The sequence below is a fragment of the Nannobrachium achirus genome (genome assembly GCF_963921795.1).
Source record: "Nannobrachium achirus genome assembly, chromosome: 2".
NCBI classification, from domain to species: domain Eukaryota; kingdom Metazoa; phylum Chordata; class Actinopteri; order Myctophiformes; family Myctophidae; genus Nannobrachium; species Nannobrachium achirus.
In genome coordinates, this window is record NC_137811.1 from 60,617,231 (window position 1) to 60,635,443 (window position 18,213).

An 18,213-nucleotide genomic window follows, 5' to 3' on the forward strand; every position below is an offset into this window, starting at 1 on the left:
TACAGCTAGGGAGGCAGCAAACATGGATCTTTTTTGTAACGATTACCCTATTTGTATACTTGATTTATTAATCGAATAGTCAAGAAGAATTTGCTCACAACTGCTCACAACTTCAAGCTTGTGGATCTGCTATTGTAGCTACATTTGCACAACACTGTTATGCGACAAAGTATGAAATAACGTTTAAGTCAGGGGTCTTCAACAGGGGGTCCGGGACCCCTAGGGGGTCCTCAGAGTTACTACAGGGGGGCCGCCAAATCTTTGTGTGATAGGATCATGTTTTTTATATTAATCACTTGAACCCTAGCATCCCTATTCTGAGTGGAACATTAGCCAAAAATAGCAGATCTACAAGCTCGCCGAGGCATTATAAGCTTGTAGAACGGCTATTTTTGGCAAAGAGGTTTGTAGAGGGAAAATAAGAGCTGACTAATTATTTGACGATTCAAGTAGTTAAATGTCTGAAAATACACTTTACTCCAACAGGATGACAGTGCTGTCAAACAAGTCTAAGCTGTCTAAGAACTCTATGCACATTTTTAATCTGCAACACAATTTTATACAATATGTAGTGGGGGTCCCTGCTTCATCTCTCTTTCAGCTAAGGGGCCCTTGGCCTGAAAACGTTGAAGACCCCTGGTTTAATCTAAAAAATATATAATTCAAAAAAATATATATATATTTTCGCTTCCGGATTATTGGATTAATAAAAAAAAAGTAATGAGAAAATATAGTTGTTATATTGCATCCCTAATTTGATCTTCTTACCATGACAATATGGATGATGAGTGTGGAGATCTCGGCGAGTCGCCCGTTGAGTGCCTTGCTGGTGAGCACGGCGTAGCACAGGGCACTGCCACACTGCAGCAGCAGACATGCCACGTTCTCCACGTGCCAGGGCTCTGGTAGCACTGCACACAAACACACACAGGCTATGGATGAGGTTTGAGCCATCTAGGCCTGAACGCTAATCTGCAGGGTTCTCACACTTTTTAACCAGCGAGTGCCACGCTGCGAGCTTGAAAAACTGTGAACATTTGGGCAAGTCTTTGAATATTTTTGACCCGTTTCTATAAAAGTCTTCTGAAGTCCTTCTTCTAAATCAGTGATTCACAAATGTTTTCAAGTCATGTCAAGGACCCCCAAAATTACATGTATTTGGCCACGGACCCCCATCTCAAAATATGTTGTTCCAGGGACCCCCCCCCCCCCCCCCCCCCCCCCACAAACACACACACAGAAGCAAATATTTGCTTCTGTTACAAATGTTCGCTTTTAACACATTGCCTGCCCCACGTTTTTTATTAAACTCTTCCAAAACATGTCAGGGTTTTGGAGCATTTTGACTAATTTGCAATGAATATTTTGGAAATGTGTTTCTATGTCTATGAACAAATGGAGTATACCCATTTGTTCATAGACATCTATACTTTATTAAAAAAAATAAACAAGAGTTTAAATTATGTTCCATGATTTTCTATGAATTTATTAGCGACTACTGCGCCAGCCCCAAATGGCCTAATTTGTTTAAAAAGGCTAGAAAAAAGGCTTTTTATGAAATAACATGAATAAGTCTCTTATTGGGTTGATTTTGTTGTTTCAAGCCAATAGATGCAACTGTAGCACTGTGCTCAGTCTCAACACACATGCACACATACACACATACACACGTGCACGCGCACACACATGTGAAGAAGGACCATCCTATTTGAAAGGAACCCTGTGTCATGTGATTTCTTAACAAAAGGAAACACTTGTAACACATCTCTACATCTTTGCATAATCTTTGCAGCATGCCGTGCACACTCTCTCACACGCACACACACACACACTTTGGCAGATCAATGCAGAGAAAAGTTTGCTGGATCAATGCACACGTGCATGCACAGATTGCACACACAACTGGATACAATTATTTTATCCCTTTTTGAGAGACCTTTCAGCGGGGTGCGTTCTTTCTTGTCCAGACCATAGACTGGTCCAGACAGAGGCTACTACGACCAGTGGATGACCAACACAGGGACAACACCGGAATCGTGTTGGATCATTTTGTTTACTGTTGTTTAGCCACATGGATTATAGTTTTACGAGCCAGCAGACTGTTTGTTTATCAATGGAATATCTTTACGAGCCAGTAGTGCACTGGGGGAGGAGGAGGTGACAGTGTATCAGGTAGGATCAGGCTACACCCTGGTTTTTTCATCACAGGGGCAGGCTAAACCCTGGGTCTTTCATTGTGTTGTGTGTGCAGGGGTGTCGTGTCGCACCAAAATCTGGGCCCTGGCTACAAGGATTCACTGCGGGACCCCCATGATTGTTCTTCATAGGGGGGATTTCAAAAATAGCAGATGTACAAGCTCGCAGAGTGCCGCGCTATGAGCTTGTAGATCTGCTATTTTTCAATAGTTAAAGTATAAAATAATTATGTCCCCTCCACCTTGGGCCGTAGTAACTCAGTCCCACTCGCACTCCCCCCTTGTGACACCCCTCAGTCTTCCTCCTCCTCTCCCACTATAAATACAGAGTGTCTTCACCTAAATACACTCAAATCTAAACAAATTCTACTGTCATCTCTAGGTTATCAATCAACTATCTAAACTCTAACTCTAACTATAAATATCCTATATTCAAATCTCAACCGAGCCTCCCGAGTCCCAACCGATTTTTTTTTTTTTTTCCTCAGCTGGCGGCTTGTGTAGTCGCGTCTCTTAAACTGCTGCAGACTTTTCTCCCTCTCACTCTGTTGTATTTGGATTGCCTGATAACATGTATTTCAATGCAGTTTTTTGACCTTTTTTCTTCATTCACGTGAATGACCTGGTTCCCTTTGATGTTGCCCTACTGTATTAAGTCACAGGCAGCGCGAGAGCGTCATCAATTGTAAAACAATGAAAAGACTATAGCCCGTAGATAAACGGGCTGGGCGGTAGATAGCTGGGCAAAATAGAACGTTTATAAACGGGCTGGGCGGCAGATGTGTTAAAAAGATATATTCAAAGACTTGCAAAGGAAAAATCACGATGTAAAGTTCAAGCATTAAATAATTCTAGTCCTAAATGGGTTGAGCTATACTGCCGTCCTGCAGAAACCACTCATCTCCATGTTCTAACATTTTGTGTTTTTTCGTTAATTAACACCTTTACTTGATCACACACAGCTACAGCTTGACACACAAAAGCATCAAAAGTAGCAGATCTTGAGCTTGTAGATCTGCTACTTTTGCTATTTTTTCATTTGAATCCTGAAAAGCACAGATACGATATGATATTCAAATCAACTGACTCGATTACGATTAATGAACGCATCACTTCGAGCTGAATTTTCTAGCTTGAAAAACAACACAAAAGGTTAGAATATGAAGATAGGAGGTTTCTCCGACAGCAACAAAACAATTGCTTAACTTGTCACTTGGATTAACTGTTGCAGCCGTATATGTTAGCTAATATGGATAGCCAGCCCTACCATCAGGGGTGTCGGACCAAATTATGGGCCCTGGGTACAAGGATTCACTGCGGGCCCCCCATGAATGTTCTTCATAGGAGGAGGGGGTTTAATCCATTTAGACTGGGAACGCATTATTACACATTATTTTGCGCTTTAGCTATTGAAAAATAGCAGATATACAAGCTCACAGCGCGCGCTGCAAGCTTTCTGCTATTTTTGGAAAAATCATAAAAAAATAAAAATAAAAGAAACCTATGTTTCTATGTCAGTGGTGCTCAAACCTTTTCATGTCAAACATGTTTAGTTCCAGGGACCCCCAGAAGCAAAATTTGAGTTACAAATGTTCGCTTAAAAAATAAATACATACGTATATACAAAGATTTGCACACATTTTCACAACTTTTCAAAAATAGCATATAGCAGCTCGCAGCGCGGCACCTTTTCAATAGCTTAAGTATAAAACTCCACATTGGGCCCTAGTAACTCAGTCCCGCTTTTCCCCCCCTTGTGACGCCCCAGCCTACCAGTGAGTTCCTCCAGTATAGCCAGCATGGTGTCGGTGGACCAGTCATTAAGCAGCGGGTCGGCGTGCAGCAGGTACACAACCTTGGACAGCTCCAACAGAGCAGTGCGCTGCACCACCGTCTCCAGCATGCTCTGCCAGCCAACAGAACCTGGAGGGAGCCAACACCTTCATTCAGTTACACAACAAGTACCACTATACTTAAATAAATGTTTTGTCAAATGACATAGACTATTTCTTTTTTGCCCAAGTCACATTTTCTTTGACTTGTGCAAAATAAGATGGCCTAGGAGAATTAGCTTGAAAAAGTAATTTATAACCTATAAGACTACTGCAACTCTCTACATTCCGGCCAAAGCAAAATAATTGCATCCTGTCTACAATAAGGCTGGGCGATATTAGCAAAACCTTCGATATTTGATAAAGTTGTTGAATACCTCAATATCGATATTAACTATTGAAAAATAGCAGATATACAAGCTCACAGTGGGGCACGAGTGCCGCACTGCAAGCTTGTAGATCTGCTATTTTATACATTTATATGGGGTCCTTGACATGAAAAGGTTTGAGAACCACTGACAGAGAAACCTAGGTTTTTCAGAAAACTGTTAGGATCTAGAAGACTTTTTTTCAGGTCTAAAACAAACCCAGGTGATTCAGTGAATGGTGTGGTTAGTCTTACCACAGGGCATCAGGGGCCCGTAGAGGATGAAGAGCAGGCGTGCCTGGCTAACCATGGGCAGGGGCTTCAGGATGTGGGTGAGCCAGAACAGGAAGTCTGCACCCTCGTGCCACCAGGGGTCCAACAGAACGTGACGGCAGAACTGGCGCACCTGCAGCTCCAGGAAGCGGTTCGCACCTGGAAACACAGGCCAATAACCAGGTGTTTATTACCATGTTGACGTTGGATCAATGCCAACATGTGGAATGAATGCCCTGCTGCTGACGCCATTCACTGAAGGATGTGTATCGCTGGTTTCTTTCAAAACTGGCCTGAAACAACATTTATCTCATGTAAATGGAGTCATTCGCTGCTGCCGTTTTTCCCTTTTCCCCTTTGTACACAATATAGTGTTTTGTGTGTGTTTGCTATATAAATAAACAATTTATTATGATCAGCTAAATCTGTTCCTGGCCGTGTGATTGTCTTTCCATGCTGCTGGTAAATTTACTCAGTTAGAGCCAGATGACTCAGATATATCTACTACTTTTGTAATTGATCTTTGTTTTATATAATCGACTAAATCTACTACCAGTGGGGCGCCTGCTGGCCTAGTGGTCAAGGCGCATACCACATACTAGGCTATGATGCCTGCTGGCGTCGCTGGTTCGATTCCCGATCCGGACGACCTTTGCCACATGTCATTCCCCATCTCTCTCCCCATTTCCTGTCAGTCTACTATCCTATCAAATAAAGGCATAAAGAAAATCTACTACCAGTAAGACACCCTAACAAATAGTGAAAATTGCAGGTCTGCTCAAAGCACAGCTTGTAGATAGGCTATATTTCTTTTATTAAATCGATTGGTTTGATTAACCAGTGCAGCCCCAGTGGCATGTTTTCAACACATGAGTAAGAGCATTGACCTGTCTAGCCTGCAGTGAATAACAGATCAAAACAAACATAAAGACAGACTAGCATCAAATAATTGTTGTGTGATGTTAATAAGTAGTAAACAATCACCTGGTTTTCCAGCTACTGCTAACTGGATCTTCCGTGGCAAGCTGGTGATCTCACTCAGGAAGTTGAAGACCCTGGGGTACTCCATCTTGTCCCAGCCGGCAATCAGGGTCTGTTAAACAGCAAAAAGTACACAGCAAAACATTATGGTATTTAGGTGTTCATAAAATGTGTAGCCCTACATAAGTGAATCAAAGCCAAAAAATCTGAACCTGAATCGATATCTACTAGCTATGTTTTCCAAAGCTGAATTGTTGGAGAGCCTGCCTTGCGAAGGTTCGATTCCAGGCCACAGCAAGTTTCAAGTTTATTCAAGTTTCAAGTTTATTTAGCTATTTACGTTAAAATTGTCATTAAAATGCATTGGAATTCCTGTTCACAAGCCACACTAAGCAACAGCAAACATATACACGACACATACATAAAGAGACAAGGGTACAATCATATCGTAACAAAAATAAAGAAATACATAAAATAAGTATGCAGCAACTTTAAATTACTGAGATAGAGTGCATTAGTGCTACTTCTTCAAAAATCGTATGTATGTGATGTAATTACTTGCTTATTGTAAGTCACTCTGGAGGAGCGTCTGCTAAATGCCTAAAATGAAACAGTAATTGTATGGACTGGTCTTTCACCTTGAGGAAGGCTCCGTAGCAGGAGACACCATAGCAGCCTGTCACACCGGCTGTACAGGGTTCCATCATGAAGCAGCCCACCTGACAAGGGACAGAAAAGCACTTCAAACCTTTCTGAAATTGGTGTGTATATATATAGGGTTGTCACAATTATTACATAATTGTCTAATCGTGATTATTTGACATTATCGTGATTATTTTGTCATAATCGTCATAATCGTGAATGTTGAAAAATGTCAGAAATAGTGGAAATAGCAGATCTACAAGCTCAGAGCTTGTAGATCAGCTATTTCCACTATCAATGTTATTTTTTAAGTAGTAAGTTGTCAAATATGTCAGTAACTTATTTGTGTGTTTAGGTTATGTATCATATCTACCATATGCAACTTCAAAGCCTAAAAGCCAAACAGAAATGTAATTATCAACGTCAAAAACACAATTAAATCGTTAATCGCCAATTATTTGAGTGACAATTAATCGTCATGTAAAATGTCATATCGTGGAAGTCTGACATCACTGCCGCCAGAGGCCGCTATCCCCCTGGGTCACGGAGTTCTTTTTTCTAATGATCTTAGATCGCATCAGATAAGAACTGTCGGTGAAAAGGTACAAATCTATCCAAAGAGTAATGTAGGAGCCATGAATTGGTTTAATGAATTGGTTTATTATTGTGATGTTATTTGGTCAGTGAACTATCACTGGAATGTGTGAATGACTGGGTGACAGGCATAGGGGCGCACACGTCACTTCAAAATCACCACCTATTCACCTGCAGAGTAACTAGAGGGAGAGGGGGTGAATGGGAAGCCACACTTTTTTGTTGACCACTTTATACTTTATTTGCTTTAGTTATTTTTGCTTTATTTGTTTTGCTGTTTATTATGAGTTTAATCATCCTTTAAGTTGCCTTCTGTTGCTTTGAATGAAACCCCTTAAACGTATTGTTTGGATTTCTGACAATAGGCCCACCTCATCGCCTCTCAGCGACGTATTCTTTTTATTTCTCGTGCAGTCGCCTACAAGTAAGAAAGTGTCTTTCTCCAAACACTGATTTGTTTATTTTTGAAACACAGTTCCGAATGCGCAATCTAAGAGTTGCCCATGGGAATTCCAATAGAAAACATAACTCCGTGACCCAGGGCTAGCGGGAGTGACATCAGGACACGGTACTCTAATACTGCTAATTAATGTGTCACAAACAATATGCATGATTATAATTCATAATATTTTTTTTTTATTAATGATGTATTTATTTTAGTACATAAAGCTGTGATTGTTGCTCCCACACCTCTACTTTTCTAACAGTACCTGTGAGAACTTGCTGAAGGTAAATTTCAACCTGTTCTTTGTTGGGAGTAGGAGGGTGCATCTCTTGAACAACAAACCTGAAACAATGGACATGGAAGCAAAACTTCTTCACAATATATTCTTCACAAGAATATGTATTATTATTATTATGCAGTGCAGTGGTGTGTTCTAGGTTTTTTCGAAGGGTATACCATAATTATTACCTCCCACATGCACGGCACGCGCACATGTGCACGTATATACTTGCACATGTGCACGTATATACGCGCACACGTGGTCAACAAACGATATACTGAATTACTTGGAAACTCCAGCGGCCAGTGGTCATTATCACCTCCAGACAATAGCCACACATAAGCCTTCCCCTCAGAGGGTATGCAATATTTTTCTAAATTGTTATGTATACTATAGAACGCGTATAGCGTAAGACGGTGTAACACACCACTGGTACTACGGTTATGGCGATGACGTGACGACGCGCCAAAATAATCACATGTTTGAACTGGGGAGTGGGACCCCCACCCTGGGGACCCCCACCCTGAAAGGGGAGTGGGACCCCCACCCTGGGGACCCCCCCCCCCACCCCCACCCTGACAAGCACTTGCATTTAGTTTGACTCGGTTCCACAGATAGATATTGTAAAAATAGCCAAACTGAGCTTGTAGATCGGCTATTTTCACAATGTTTGCCTCTTTCTTACATAACATTTGACAGGTCCTACCCTGTATACACATACTACTGTACATACTGTACATACACATACTACTGTATGTTAATAGTGCGACGATTCGTAAGGATCAAAGCTAGTTCAGGGGGCGGTCCCAAGGGAGCGCGCGCGCGGAGGGGGGTGGGTCACTAGGTCCTGCCCCCCCCCTTACCCATAGTTCTTAGGGAAGTCAGATGGTGGGACTCAGTCTTGTTGCATAGCACTGCTGCTTGCTACCATGCTGCAGTACACACACAAGTGCCACACTCGTTGCTTGCAGGTAGCTGTGCTGCTGCCCACCGCTTGGAGAGGGTGCCTAACTTGGCTGAGTATTTCTGTCTGTTTCTGCTATTTTTCTATCGCTCAATTCATGTATGTTCAATGACCATACATGAAGCTAGTTAACATTTGTTTGTTAGGTTCTTTAGAACTTGATTATATTGTGTTTTTCTCTAGATAGATATCCATTTACATTGTTATATTGCTGTTAATGTACTGACCTATTATCTTGTTTATTATTGCGATGTTGTATCTGCTTATTGTAAGTCGCTTTGGATTAAAAGCGTCTGCTAAATGCCTAAACTGTAAACTGTAAACTGTAAACTTAGCTGCCAAACTAAGAAGCTGTGTTCTTGGCCAGGTTGTATGGGAAGTTTGAGATTGTTATTCTGGTAATCGCTGAATTCTAAACTGCTGTTTCAAGGTTCAGATTTCTTGCTATCGTTGCTGGTGCCTAGCTGATTTCTGTACTTTCAGTTTGTTGCTAAAGCCATTTCAAAGGTGTTACAGGCTTGCTAAAGTTGCTAAAGGTAAACTCAGTATCATAGAAGTTGGCTGTGGCTACGGGCTAAATGCTAACTTATTTCGTGCCCTGGTGGGCCTTTACTGGGCTACCATGAGTTAAAGTAATTTCAGTCGTTGGGTTTGTCGATAACCATGTCAGTACTTTGCAACGGCGCGCCGCGGGCCGTATCGGCTAGCGCGGAACAACAGGTTTAATGTATAGTCAGCTAGGAGCTAGCTGGTGGCTATTGCTAGCCGGCTTTTTCGGTAAGGATGCTGTTAGCTGGTAAATCAATGTGCTAGCCATGTCAAGGCATAGAGCGGCGGCCCGCGTGAAAACACAGCCCCGTAGCAGGTAATGAATCACGCTAGGAGGATTCAGTTTGTAGGTTGCAGGGTCTGTAAACGGCAGAGTTCACCTAGCTCCTGAGCTAGCCGAGTCACGTCAAGCGGTGATTTACGGCATGACGTTCGGCAGCAAATACTAAGCGCTGCGTGTGGGAAATGTAGTTCTCTATCATGCCAAGCCTCGGCGTCGTGCTAGTAGCAAGCTTCGCCCGCAGCGTGCTTAATCTAGTTAGTATGGGGCCTATATTGCTTCTGCCTCGCCTCGGGTTATGTGTATGTTTTCCTCTTTTTGCACTGTCTGGCCGTCTTAAACAGCTGCTGCTTATGAGGTGCTAGTTGCTATACCTTAGCAGCTACTAAATGGTTCCTGTCGCTTCTTGGACCATAGTAGGGCTGCTGCCATTTACCGTGGCGTAGAAGCCCTCGCGGGAGGAACTATTAAAAACAGTAATCGCCTCTCTTTGAGAAGCCTATTAAGGATGTTTTCCGTGTGAGCTCCTGGGAGGAGGAAAACCCGCAGGCTATACAGTTTACGTGCGAACTTGTTTTGCTTCCGCTAACACAGTCGTGCCTGTCTGTCCTGACGTCACCAGTTGAACTCGCTAGTGCATGCAGGGAATCGTAGTCTACTCTAAATGCTCGATAAGACCACCCTCCCTCCCTCCCATCCAGCTAAACATTCTCTTTCAGTTTCAGCATCCATCAGCTGTAGCTTTTCCTCGCATCGTAGGCTTTTAGTTGATAAGTTCTAAGTTGTCAGCGGTACTGCTATACTAAATGCTATAAAAACCAGCAAGTGATTGTTTCTACTGCATGTCAAGCTGTTACCAGGGTGTTGAGTGTTTTCTGCTAACATGTTGTCATTAATGCTCCAGTATGGCAGCTCCAGGCTAAAGCGGCACAGGTCCAGCTAAATCACTTTCTTAACAGCGTCTCGCTGCGGCGGCTATAAGGGCGCAGCTAACACCAGGTCTACATTTTAACTTCAGGTTCCTAACCTAACATTGTGTTTATTTTTCAGGTTTCCTAACCCTAACATCAGGTCTATCTTTCAGCTTCGGGCTAAAGCCGACGCATAGCGACAGCTACAGCAGGTCGTCTTTGCAGCGTCGCACGGCAGCTGCGGGGTGTTTCTACTGCATGTTAAGCTGCTACCAGTGTTTCAGAAGTTAAAGGGGTTTAACTCAAATATTTGTTGCAAACTAAGGTTATAGTACTGGGTCACATAGCACACCGTATGTTCTAGTGGTGTTTCCGTAGCCGCTGCACTTGGCTCCAGTACTGTTTTCCTTCAGCTCATGCTAAAGCTAATACTTGCTGGTTGCTATTCATCCTGTCTATTATTCCAGCTTCAGGCCGGCGCGGCTGCAGGCCCACGGCTAGGACAGCAGGTTATCATGGCAGCTTTAGCTGCAGGTTCCACTAATCATGTCATGAAGGTTATGTTTCTAGCTTCGTCTAATGCTGTGTGCGGCTGGGAGTCCAGTCGGGAGTCGGTCGGCACCACGGAGGGTATCGCTGCGACGGCCACAGCTGCTTCCGCTGCTGCCTTGGGACAGCCGGCCCGCCAGCCTCCTGACTTCCCGGCGGCCCGCGAGCCCACGACGGAGGCACGTAGGGCACAGGCTCATCTTCCGGGGGGAGCGGCACACCGACACCGCCGTCACGCCGCAAAGGAACGCCAGTTCTAGCGCCAACGGCGGGAGCCAGTTTTCTCGCCAGCGACGGCTGCCCTGGAAGCACGGCGGAGCCAGACTCTAGCAGGTAAATAGCAGCGCATTTGCTTGTTAAGTTCTGTCAGGGTGCAGTCGCTCTAAGCTGGGGAATTTACGCATATCGGTTGGGCCACGTTTTGGTATGGTTTGACTTTAAAAGTCAAGAGATGGGTTGTAGAGTTTCTTATGTGTGCATCAGCAAACTCTGCAGCAGAACTAACTCACTTTTCCGTCCTGTATTTCCATGCTGAAACACCTGGCTGTCTGCCCGATGTCTGCCCCAACGACCCTCTGTTCCATGACGCATGCTGGTTCGCCGCGAGACTGAGGGAGCAGGGCCAGAGTGAAGGCGTCGCGCCATCTCTCTACACACCGCATTCCCTGCGGAGCGGAGCAGTTTCGGCAGCGGTGCCCCGGGCGCGGAGCAGCTTCAGCGGCGGCGCTCCGGGCGCCCTCGGGCTCAGCCAGATGCCCTGAGGAGCCACACTCTAGCAGGTAAATAGCAACGCATTCGCTTGTTCGATTCTGTGAGCGTTCAGCCGCTCTCTAAGCTTGCTAATAATAGGCAACCATAGTTACATGGCAGCGTCTTACTTGTACTGAATGTTGGGCTTTAGCCGCTCTCTAGGCTTGCATAGCTTGCCTTTAAAGGTCAAGACGGTCAAGAATCTCCACGTATCTCGTGGAGATTCTCATATGTGCAGCAGCAGACTCTGCAGAGCGCTCCGTGGGCTGCGAAAATTTCTCTGTGATCCTAAAAGTCAGCGTCCTTAGGCGCGGTTTCATTGTTATGGTCAGCTAAAGCTAAGATTGTAATTTCTGCGGCAAGCACATGCGGTCACCAAGGCCAGGCTTAAGATGCGACTAGCACATGGCCTCTGAAGATTGCAGCTCGCAGTTTAAGCAGGGAAGGTACACCAGTGTCAGTCGCAGAACTAACTCTCCCTTCTGTCCTTTCATGTCCATGCTGAACACCGGGCCGTCTGCCCGACGTCCTCGTCACACGACCCCCGGAGAGAGCTGCCAGATTTGCGGCCCGCCCCTCTTCACTCTGCATTCTCTCCGGATCGGAGCAGCCACACCACCAGCACTTCTGGTGCCCTCAGCTAACTCAAGATCCTGCACGCCAAGCTATCAAGCACACACAACACAGGACTGACCGAAGCGTAATGGTTCCAGTTAACGCTTCTGCTGCTGATGTTAATAGTGCTGCAGGCACTATTAGCAGGGTTGTTCCATAGGGTTTTATTTGCTGCTTCTGTTGCGTTACTCGGGGCTCGCGCCCCTGATAGGTTGCGGGCCACGATAAATATTACGCTTTAATATTTCAATCATGCAAAAGCTAGGTGGTTGCTGGGGTGTTAGTTAGGTAGGATGTGAAGCTGTATGGCGCTGTAGTTATATGAATTAAAGGTTTCATCGCTGCTTCTGGTTCTGCTGTCTATATATATATACGTCCATGTTGCTGCTCCCGCTTTTCTCTAGGGTGTTTTAGTATGGCTTCAGTCAGATTGCAGTATATCGTTATAGTCAGCAGTACCACCTTCCTCACCGTTGGTTCGGTCTGCAGCTGCTAACATTCTTAATTATTAAATTGCTTTAGCAGTACTTATAGCGTTTTGGCAAGCTGCCAATATCTTTGCTTAGTATTTTGCTTAGTAATATTCGCTCTGCCAGATGCTAATATGCTTAATTATTATTTTTGCGTTAGCAGGAAAGGCAGTTCATAGTTTGCCCCGCAGTAATGATAACTTAATCGCTAGAGTCACAGCAGAGCTGCCTTCCTCGCAGTTGGCTAGCACTGGCATGGGATTCTGAGATTTTGGCGTGCTTTGGGGGTTTGTAGTTTTGGGGGGTATCGGGCCAGGGCTCGCTGTAATTAGATTATGCCCTCGATGCTCATGGTAACATGAGGATCGTGGGTTCAGCGAGCCATGGCCCGAGGCAGAACCCCATGCCAAACCATGCTAACTTAGGCTATAGATTCTATGCTGTCTTATAGTAGAGCTAAGGTAGGCTGCCAATACTATGCGCTTAGATATAGGCTTAGATTCTATGCTGTCTCTATAGTAGGGTGCTCAATATGCCATGTTGTGTGATGCTTGCTTTCTGCCTTCATTCTGGTCAATAAAGTATATCTTAACCCAAGTGATCGTCTCCTGAAATAGTGCGACGATTCGTAAGGATCAAAGCTAGTTCAGGGGGCGGTCCCAAGGGAGCGCGCGCGCGGAGGGGGGTGGGTCACTAGGTCCTGCCCCCCCCCTTACCCATAGTTCTTAGGGAAGTCAGATGGTGGGACTCAGTCTTGTTGCATAGCACTGCCCCGCCACCACCCCAGCGCCACCTTCAGGTTCTGCCTTAGATCCCCCTCGGGGGGTATCGGGCCAGGGCTCGCTGTAATTAGATTATGCCCTCGATGCTCATGGTAACATGAGGATCGTGGGTTCAGCGAGCCATGGCCCGAGGCAGAACCCCATGCCAAACCATGCTAACTTAGGCTATAGATTCTATGCTGTCTTATAGTAGAGCTAAGGTAGGCTGCCAATACTATGCGCTTAGATATAGGCTTAGATTCTATGCTGTCTCTATAGTAGGGTGCTCAATATGCCATGTTGTGTGATGCTTGCTTTCTGCCTTCATTCTGGTCAATAAAGTATATCTTAACCCAAGTGATCGTCTCCTGAACTGTATGTACTGTATACACATACTGAACTACTGTATTACTACCCTGTATACACATACTACGCGAAGGTCGCATGAGCCGACTCGGCACTGTCCGAGTTATGTCACAATATGGACAGAATAGTAAATCTCCGGTTCAGCCAATCACAAGCTTCCGCGGGAGGGTCTTAACTCTTAACTGGAACCGGAACGGTGTTCAGATACACGCTCCTGAAATACAGGCTATGTATGGCCTCACCTTATGGCACCAATGCAAGGCGGGCAGGGCTACTAGTAAGTTACATCCACCACAAATCAATGAACTCACAATCCTCCCTGACAGATAAGTAGTAGTAAGAATGTGCGACTGTCAGTACTGTGGCTGCTGCTCACCCAGATCTCGGTAGTGTTGCATGGTGACACGGTGGTCGTAGGACAAGCTGGGCTCATAGTGGAACCCTTGAACGATGGTCCTTCTTCTCCAAACCATGCTGGAGATGTGCTCCATAACGTAGCTGTTGGTGTGCTTGGACACCATGCTGAACACACTGATGTCCTTTACTGAAACACACACACACACACACACACACACACACACACACACACACACACACACACACACACACACACACACACACAAACACACACACATTTTTAAAATGAATGGCCGTGACCTGTATTCAGTCAAGTTTAAGTCAAATAGCCTACAGTTAATTAGTTAAAGGGCATTTTCCACTAAACTAATCTGGTCGTTGTGCCAATGAGGAGGTGATTATAACGCAAATATTTGAACTTTTATAGATGCCTAAAATTCGCTTGTGAAATACAAAGAATGCCACAAGAGAGGAGAGCAAACCAGGTGCCCCACAAACCATATAGGAAAACAACGGTTTTGCAGGCAACCCATTTCTAGAGCCCATTTCTTGTGCAATATCTTTCGACACTATCAAAGCACAATGTTCGTTTTTAGGCCAATGATAAGCCATGCCATGCTGGAAAAAAATACTTACTAGACAGTAGCTGTAAGACCATGTCGAACACTCCTGGGGGAAGCCTCTCAAAGAAGCAATCACTGGTGTTGAGTTGGCTAGTTGTGCCTTCACTGCTATCGTTTGGAATCCAGACAGTTCCAGTGGTGGTGTGTCGGCTCCTGGTAATGATGGTTCCACTGGACAATTTGGAAAATGTGTAACAGTGTTATTTCTTTCTTTTTTGGGGGGTACACATTTAAGAATGAATGCTTTACTGTATGTACATCAGTGGTTCTAAAACCTTTCCATGTCAAGGACCCCTAAATTGATATGCATGTGGCCGGGGACCCCCATCTGAAAAGGTTTTGTGCCACGGACCCCCATAGGAGAAGATTTGTGTTAAATAAATTCAAAATTATTGAATATTCCAATACTTTCTAAGTTAATTATATATTTTGAATAGCAGATGTACAAGCTTGCAGCGCAGCACGAAGTGACACGCTGTGAGCTTGTATATCTAATATTTTTGATTAGTCAACGTATTAAATGTGGATAAAGTGGTTACAATTATTGTGACGCTATGGTAATATTTTATTTATTTTATTTACCATTTCTCCCCAATATTGTAGCTCAAACTTCCAGTTGCTAATCACACCTTTTCTCCAGGGACTATTTTTGGTAAGACTATTCAAAGCCAAGGCTTTCGCCTGTCTTAAAAACCAACATTAATGTGACTTTGAAAAAATAAAATAATAATAATAATAATTATTATTATTACCCCAATAACAATTTCATTACAGTTCATTAGGTTGGACTACCTCACCTGTGTCCTGCAAGTTGATTTACATATACCAATGAATGAAAACTAGGCTTCTTGGAAGGTCAAGATAATGGAACATTCTCAGTAGTAATGTAAAGTTAATGTCTTCATCACTTGCTAATGCTGCAGTATTTACTTCATGTGCTTGAATCTGCATCTAAATCTGCAAAGTAACTAGTAACTAAAACTGTCAATAATTGTAGTGGAGTATAAAGTACAATATTTTCCTCATTGACAAGAAAAATGGTAACACTACTCAAGTAAAGTAAAAGTACCTCGAAATTGTGCTTGAGTAAATGTACAGACTGTAGATACTAGTTTTTACACAACTTCAGTTCCTCCCTCCCATTCCGCTCACAAAAAGTTGTAAGCAACACATTTGTTGTGTATATATATATACATTTTTTTAAATTAGGAGTCAATTCTCTCTCTCTCTCTCTCTCTCTCTCTCTCTCTCTCTCTCACACACACACACACACACACACACACACACACACACACACACACACACACACACACACACACACACACACACACACACACACACACTTAATTGCATTCTCTGTGATTTGGAAATTGCAGTAGTACATGGTCCTCAAAGAGGATTCCAGGGACAAGTCTGTAACTCTGTACAAATGGAACCAAATGAACGCTGATGGGTTCATTTGGTTCCATTTGTAGACTGTCAGAGTTAAGGGGAGACCTTGACAGGGTTCATTTGGTTCTATTTGTACCTTGACATTTAAAAGTTTGAGAAATGCAGCAGTAAGTACATCCAACATTGTGATAGTGATTCTTAGTCTTACCTGGTAGTGGGGGCTTTACTTGCAGAGGCAAGCTGCGGGGGTCTCCTCCTGGCTGGCTTGGACCTCCTCCTTGCAGTTCTAGGCGCCATTATTACAAACCTGCACAATTATTTAGTGAGAAATTGGTCATTAAAAGAGAGAAGTAAACTGCATTACAGGCCAGGCAATTATGTTAATTAACACACCTTAAGACAGTCCTCTATCATTCATAGTACAGTGCCTTATAATGACATGGTTGAAACTGGTTCATAAATCAACATAAAGTCACCATAATGGCAAATAATATAGGTTATAGCCAAACCAACAGCTAACCAGCTAACTAGTTAAATTACTATTACCTACTGTGCCATTGAATTTAAAAATATATGGTGATAGCCTGTTATTGTTTAAGTTCTAGACAAACTCCAGTTGCTTTGAAAGACAATGTCACTAAACACTCACACTTCAACTGCAAGTGTAAACGTACCCTCTAATTAGCTCCCTAAACTGTACCAATGTTTATGAATAATAACCAGGCAAACCTACAGACTAGCATAGCATGAGCTAATGAGTGTACCTTATACCTTCACTGCTAACAGGCTAACGGTGCTAAATGCTAATCAGCCGCTCGAGACCATTCAAAAAAGCAGCGCCAAACTGTCTTCAAGTGACCTTCTGTCTCGTGCAGATGTACAGTAGCCAATCAGATAACGAGCAGCGACAACACAGCCATGGGATCACAAGAAAATCCCATCATCATCATGGCTCCTGACGTGTTTCATCCCATAGACCAGAGGGGTGGTTCTGTGCTGGGCTGCGATTGGCTGCTTGGAGTAGTGGTGTAAAAAGTACTCACGTCTGTTAAATAAAAGTAAATACTCTGTAATACAAGTAAAAGTCCGGAATTCAATGTTTACTTGAGTAAAAATACAAATGTATTGTCATAAAAATGTACTTAAATTATAGAATGTACTCATTATGCAGGGTTGCCAACATTGGAATGTCAGAATGAGATTTAATTTTATTTTTTCTAAAGGGGTTGTGCCAACTAGGAGTATTATTAGTATATATGTAGGCCTTTCATCTGAAAACATACCGCAGACTGCTGTCCAAAACTTTAAATATGGAAAAATCATTCATCTTAAATACCACTTACTGTAGAAATGTTTAGGCCTACAGTAGATACATGATATCACTAAACTGATCATTCAATATTAAATGAATCCTCTGTTGATCGATTAATCTAACATACAATAGCTTTCACCCTAGGCCTACTATTATTAAGGCAGTTAAAGTTGATGTATCCTAAATGTAGTTGAATATTCACTACAAATGCAAGAATGCCAGGAAGTTTTCAATCTTTCAAGTCATATTTTCATATGAATTTAAGTTGCATGACCCATCCTCTCACCTTTTCATTAGATCTTTTTGTTTTAATATTGAGTTTTATGTGAGCAACACAATAAGGCAAAATGTATGTGAAACTTAATAAAGTGAAAGTAATCCACATGAGGTCAGTGTTGTACCAGTAAGTGATAAGCTTTAGGTGATAAAATGATTCAGTTACAGTATATTGTAGCCTTGCCTACTGTAAAATACATTACAGAACATCTGACACAATAGTTTGCCTCAGCAGAAATGTAGAAATTCAGCTTACAGTACTTCTCCATCACTGGTAAGCTTGACTTCTCTTTTTTGGGTCTACGGCTAATTATAATGTGTCTGCCCTTCGGGACTTACATTATTGCCTACAGTATAGGCTATGTGTAATTAATCAGTTCTTGTTACGTACACTTTTTTATTTCAGATTTTCTTTTTTTATTTAGTCAC

General features: G+C 43.2%; 1 protein-coding gene across 1 annotated transcript; it reads right to left on the reverse strand.

Moving 5' to 3' along the window:
* Positions 1–548: 548 nt before the first annotated feature.
* LOC308299400 (F-box only protein 47-like) lies at positions 549–14,345 on the reverse strand (the record flags this gene model as incomplete). Its single annotated transcript, XM_080743176.1, has 8 exons — positions 549–954; positions 3,144–3,157; positions 3,969–4,118; positions 4,650–4,844; positions 5,652–5,760; positions 6,287–6,367; positions 7,595–7,671; positions 14,201–14,345. 8 exons carry the CDS (start codon positions 14,343–14,345, stop codon positions 751–753), a joined length of 975 nt encoding a protein of 324 aa, XP_080599302.1. The 3' UTR covers positions 549–750.
* Between the last annotated feature and the right edge of the window lie 3,868 nt (positions 14,346–18,213).